General features: G+C 41.0%; 2 protein-coding genes and 1 pseudogene across 2 annotated transcripts; 1 reads left to right on the top strand and 2 right to left on the bottom strand.

The window, feature by feature from the left end:
* LOC124336054 overlaps positions 1–6,077 on the bottom strand; it is a 570,649-nt pseudogene that overhangs the window by 272,545 nt on the left and 292,027 nt on the right.
* LOC124336231 (short-chain specific acyl-CoA dehydrogenase, mitochondrial-like) lies at positions 44–2,097 on the top strand. The gene is made up of 9 exons (XM_046789955.1): positions 44–171; positions 322–476; positions 540–649; positions 719–870; positions 935–1,270; positions 1,335–1,462; positions 1,542–1,637; positions 1,701–1,819; positions 1,884–2,097. Exons 1-9 carry the CDS (start codon positions 51–53, stop codon positions 1,972–1,974), a joined length of 1,308 nt encoding a protein of 435 aa, XP_046645911.1. The 5' UTR covers positions 44–50; the 3' UTR covers positions 1,975–2,097.
* Positions 2,105–5,387, bottom strand: LOC124336404 (phosphatidylinositol transfer protein alpha isoform-like). Its single transcript, XM_046790202.1, has 9 exons — positions 5,167–5,387; positions 4,838–4,868; positions 4,611–4,774; positions 4,442–4,541; positions 4,299–4,376; positions 4,064–4,228; positions 3,855–3,976; positions 3,689–3,779; positions 2,105–3,459 (listed from the first exon to the last, which is right to left on the bottom strand). The coding sequence occupies exons 1-9, from the start codon at positions 5,181–5,183 to the stop codon at positions 3,412–3,414; spliced, it is 816 nt and encodes a 271-aa protein (XP_046646158.1). The 5' UTR covers positions 5,184–5,387; the 3' UTR covers positions 2,105–3,411.

Raw genomic sequence — 6,077 nt, 5'->3', positions numbered from 1 at the left:
GGGAGGAGGTTAGATAATGTAAAAAATATCTCGTTTTAATCGAACGCCAGATGGCTCTTTCCTTTGTTGGTAATGTCCAATCGTGTCGTCTGCTGGAATTCCAATACATTTCAGTCATTTCTTGTTTCGTTTTAGTCATGGCTCTCCAACTGCGTCGACTTTCTCTTGGCCGTAAGATGATTGATTTACGATTAGCTTTTTATCTGCGTTGTTTGGTATTCAAACGGCGAACTCGCTTTCTTTTGGCTCGCATTATTAGCCGTTACACACATGTGTGTGTGTGACACACCGTTTAACAATTTTCGGTTCTTTCTTGCACAGTCGCCAAGTTCCAGCAGGCCAGAAATGCTTCCATCCTGACATCTTTACCTGAGACCCATGAGCTTTTGAGGAAGACTTGCAGGGACTTTGCAGAGGCTGAGCTCAAGCCAAATGCTGCCCGATTTGACAAGGAGCACCTTTACCCAAAGGAGCAGGTGCTTTACCGATTTTTATCTCGACAATAACTTAAGAATTTATTTTAGTGTTCTGTTTATTAGATTCTCAAAATGGGCGAACTTGGGCTGATGGGCATTGTTGTCCCAGAAGACTTTGGAGGTGCGGGTCTAGACTATTTGGCTTACGCAGTGGCCATGGAAGAAATTTCAAGGTTTATTACCATTTTCATCATCAACAGTTGGTATTGAATTCAAATAATAAATTTTTTTTTATTTTGTAGAGGATGTGCTTCTGCCGGAGTGATTATGAGTGCCCACAATTCCTTGTATTTGGGTCCCCTTCTAAAATACGGCAATGATCAGCAAAAGAAAGATTGGGTTCAGCCATTCGCTGGTGGAGACAAGATTGGCTGCTTCTCACTCAGCGAACCAGGTTGGGAAAAAAAGAACATGTACGTCCATTAAGAGTAAAAATAATAAATGAATCGCCTTTTCAGGAAACGGTAGTGACGCCGGTGCAGCATCTACAACAGCTGTCACATCCGCCGACGGAGGCTGGACGTTGAATGGAACCAAAGCCTGGATTACTAACGGTTACGAGTCTGAGGCCACCGTTGTCTTCGCCACCACAGACAAATCGCTCAAGCACAAAGGCATCTCGGCTTTTGTTGTCCCCAAACCTACGCCGGGCCTGTCGCTGGGCAAGAAGGAAGACAAATTGGGCATTCGCGCTTCTTCCACTTGTAACCTGATATTCGAGGACTGTCACATACCCAAGGACAACCTGCTGGGCAAGCCTGGATTAGGCTTTAAAATTGCCATGAGCATATTAGGTAACGATAAGTAACAAGTTCCATTATCGTTTGATCGCGTGTCCTGACTGCCCCTTTGAAATAGATGGCGGAAGGATCGGCATCGCTGCCCAGGCTTTGGGCATTGGACAGGCGGCCTTAGACTGTGCCGTCGACTACGCCAGCAAGAGGAAAGCCTTCGGCCAGCCAATTACTAAACTTCAATCGATCCAAGTACGTACAAAATATATATTTTTAGAAAACTAATTTATTTTTTTAAACTCATTTGTTCTGGGTGTTTCTTTTTAACCAGAACAAAATTGCAGACATGGCCTTACAATTAGAAAGCGCCCGGCTCTTGACATGGCGGGCGGCAGCATTGCAAGACGAAGGCAGGGCTTTCATCAAAGTGCTATTCTTTTTAACTAATACCTTTTTTCTATCACTAAAGATGATTCACTTCGCTTTCCAGGAAGCGGCCATGGCTAAATTGGCGGCCAGTGAAGCTGCAACGTTCATCTCTCACCAGGCCATTCAAATCCTGGGTGGAATGGGCTACGTTTCAGACATGCCAGCGGAACGTCATTACCGGTATCAAACTGCTCATCATCATTTCATCTCCTTTCATTACATATTTTATTTAATTCCAAAACAGGGATGCTAGAATCACCGAAATTTACGAGGGAACTTCGGAAATCCAGAGATTAGTCATCGCCGGCAACGTGCTGAAAGAATATGGTGTTTAGAAATTCGGTGGGGTTATCAGGTTGAAAAAGAATATTACGTTATCAATGCAATTTGTTTTTTCTTCTATTTTACATTACACAAATGGATAAAAAACGCGAATAATAAAAAAAAAATGAATTAGATCATAACGATGATGATGTTTTAATCTATTTGATACGCCCTTTGCGCCAAACATGAATGGGTAGCCAATTTGTAACATTTAAAAGAAAAAAAAAAAGTTTTGAACATTATTTTGGAGGAAGAGCCAATTGAAAATGTGGAGAAAGATTTCCTGGGTTTTTCTGTCTGTTTTTTTTACTTCAATTTTAAATTGTTGACTAAATTTATTTTTCTGGAATGTGTCTCTAAGACATCGTGTGTCGAGTCGCGTGATATAAACGCTCCCCTTCGACTTGTTCTCAAAACCACAAAATTTTTTTAAGTGCCGCAGTAATTTCTACAACAGCACACTTCTTCGATCCTTAGTCTTTTTTTTTCTTTTGGTTGACCCATACATGCACATACACCCAACCACACGCACACGCACGCACATCAAATGATGATTTGAAAAAAAAAAAAAAAAAAAGATTTCGATATTTTAGTTAAAATATTTAACTCCCCCTCGGATGAAAAAAAAACACACAATTATAATATTTGAGAGAAGGGATTTCGGGGTTAATTGGAGCTAGCACAAAAAAATTAATAATAATAAGGATCCGGCTTTGGATATGAAAAGAAACGATTTGGCCGAACAGGAGGCTCAGTGGACAACAAAAGCGAAAAAAAAAGTAGTTTGTAAAGGAGAGAAGAAGTTGAAGAAGAAGAAATAGAATGGTACAAAAGGAGACCGACAACCGGTTTCGATCGATACACTTTTTTTTTTCGTCTAGTGGCAGGGCGCGAGGCGGGTTGTAGCACTTCAATCAGGGACTTGAGCCTCGAGACGGAGATGGATAAAGTGGGGTGGAAGAAGGAAAAAAAGGACCTTTCCGCATTTCTTGCTCGATTTTTTTTCCCCCTTCTTTCTTCTCTTTCAAAAGAGGATGGAAAAAAGGGGCGAAAAAGCCAACGGAGGAGCAAGTGAGCAAGCAAAGGAAGGAATAAAAAAGAGAAGAAACACTCGGCGTCTGATGCGGAAATCCCGTAGCGCGAAAGTTACCGACCGCACACATACACACACACACACATGAAAATGACAACGCCTGACGTTTATAGATTCCCCTATAGTGTAAACGCTGACTTGAACCTCCAACCAAACGTGAACAAATTTGGTAATGGAACGTAAAACAGATGGAGATATTAAAGTGAAAACCAAAAAAGATTTTGAAGAAGAAGAAGAGAAAAAGGAAGAAGATGTTAAGAAGTTCCACGAAACACGGGAGGTAATTATTCCGTGACACTTGCCATCGCTCGCCACGTGCACTATTTCGGAGGAGAGAGAGCAGCAGCAGGAGGAATCAGTCCGAATCGGCTTTCATTCCACGCACCGTTCCCTGATTGCGTTGCTAAAAAAAAAGGGAAACAAACAAAAAGAGAAAAAAAAGTAAATCAATATTCGAAAAACCCGCGCATGATTCATAGAAACTTCGATTCGCATCGTCTACTCTCGCCAAGGACGACACTTGGTGCTAACAGATCGGCTTCATTGATTTCTTTCAAGGTCACACTGTCCGACATTTCTCCCAACACTAACGGAACGCTATTATTATCGATAATGTAAACGGGATAACTTACTCTATCTAATTCTTCTCTCGTTTCGTCTTCCAAACGTCTAATATCTTGCATAGTCATCCCATGCCATCGGTCAAGCCAACAAAACACTTGCCTGCATTCGATAAGAGAAAAGAGATTAGAGACAACTTGAACGTAATTGATCAGTCGTATCAGCTCAGCTTTTTACCGATGGAAATTGGTGAAGAGACGCCGTTCGGCCTTCATAATAAAGCTCTCAACTCTGGTCTGAATACCAAACCATTTGAACTCGGCCGTGACTAACTTGTAGCAGGTCATAACCGGATCAACCTATTTAAATATCGTGGAAAACACCTCCGTGATTAGAAACCCGTGTGTTCAATCGGGCATAAAATTAGCCGGTCGGGAAAAACTTACTGTGTCCTGCCACTTGCCGACTAGAGGTCCTCTTCCAGTCTTTTGTGATTTGAATTTAGTTGGATCTTCGTGAGGTTTGTAATCAGATGTTTGAATGAGATCGTTGGCAATATCGATCATAACTACTTCCCGGACTTTTAATTTCTCTGGCGGCAATTCGTGGATCTAAAATGACGACAACAACAAGAGGAGCCGATAAAAATAATTTATGTTGTCACTACAATAAATAGCTTACGTTCTCTGATATGCCCTTATCGGCGTAGTGCATTGTTTCAATGACTATATAAAAATTATCCTTCATATACCCAGGATTCTGTAATAAATCAAACAACGATTGGTACAACAGAATTGAAATAGGAGGATTTAACTGAAACTTACTGAAATTACTGTCCTACAGTATGGATATGCATTCCAGGCTTCTTCATGGATTTCCAACGCTCCCTTTGGTGCCAACATCCTGATAAAAGCTGGCACTTTGCTGCACAGATTCACATTTTGAAATTAGGAATGTTGCCAAGAATATTGTGTAGATTTCTTATTTTCTCACCTAGCTAAATGGTAAATTTTATAGGTGTACTGCCCTTTGCTAAATCTACCATTGAGGAGGGGTTTCCCATCAAACGGTTCATTCTTAAGCACTTCAATCCCTTCACCACCGCCTGTGTTGTTCTTTGACTCCTCCGCCACAGCAAAAAGTTGGCCAACTTGGTACTGGGAAAAGTAAAATTTTGATTACGAAACATTCTCTATAACAATTTTATGTTCTCGACTCACCTCTTCTACTGTGACTGGCATCACCACCCGACTAAGGGAAAGGAATAGGACATTTTAATCTGTGTTCGTTCAAGTGTCACTTCTCGTTAACAGTAACCAATTGCAGTACTCATAAAAAAAACCTTATTTAACCATCTGAGAAAATTGCTGAGATTGATCTGAGTTATTGAGACAAAAACGAACCATAGAAATTCGAAACCGAACCACCATGCACGTCAAAGTAGGCGAATTATTCAACTTGATTTCGCTACATGATTACGTTATTAGTTGTTACAGCTGAGCTGATGTAATAGAGGAGGCTTATGCAACTTTTTAGCCGGTTAACTTACAATTCCTTGATGAACATTTTCTTCCGTTGGTGTGGAAATGATAAAAAATATTTTATAATCGGGCAGCAGAAGCCAGACTGTAGTCCGCTGACCTAAACTCTCGGCACAGAGACTGTATAGAAGACGAAAGGCCTAACAGTTGCTAAAGGCTGACAGTTGGCCCTGGGAGCCGATGACGCAGGAACTAACTGGGATAAGAAACGGTACTGGTGGGAGGAACGAAATGCCCAGAGAAAGTGCTGAATCCATCGTTGATCTACGGAACTAATGCAATCTTGCCAATTAATTTTAACGAAACTCTAGAATTGATTTTAATCAACTAAATTCAGCACTGCTGATTGGAAATTATTTAAATAGTTTGAAAGTAAAATAAAAATGAAATTTTTCAATTTCAATTCCGACGATTTCAATGAAACATTGCGATGGGTGGGGGCGGGGTTCGGACACCTTAGGGCATTCGGGGTGGGTGGGTATAATTCGGTTAGGGAAAGGGTTGGGGGATTTGTTTACATTAAAAGGTGTTTAATTACGTAATCGCAGAGTTTAATGTCATAAAAAGAAAGGTACAACCCAGTCGATCGAATCAAAGTGGCATTACATCAGCGTCAACTATTTAAATATTTTATGGAAATGTCGGAATAAAGTCTTATCGAATTCGACGATAACTGGATTTCAACAACATTTACGTAATAAATTTAGTACCGAGACTCAACCGCGGCATTCTCTGCTGTCGATTCGTTCAATCGTCCTTGAGCGCCAACTTTTTGAATGCGGGTTTCTTATCCCCTAGAGTCCCCAGCGATGACGTCAAAGCAACTCCTCTTTTCTTCATCATTCAGTCGGGGCTGTCGGGCATTGCCAAGTCTTGATGTGGACTTTGACGTATTAAGAGAAAAAATCATGTATCCGTC

The sequence above is a fragment of the Daphnia pulicaria genome, chromosome 4 (assembly GCF_021234035.1).
Source record: "Daphnia pulicaria isolate SC F1-1A chromosome 4, SC_F0-13Bv2, whole genome shotgun sequence".
NCBI classification, from domain to species: Eukaryota; Metazoa; Arthropoda; class Branchiopoda; order Diplostraca; family Daphniidae; genus Daphnia; species Daphnia pulicaria.
The sequence above is the reverse complement of the archived record's forward strand: the minus strand, read 5'-3'. Positions and strand labels throughout refer to the sequence as shown.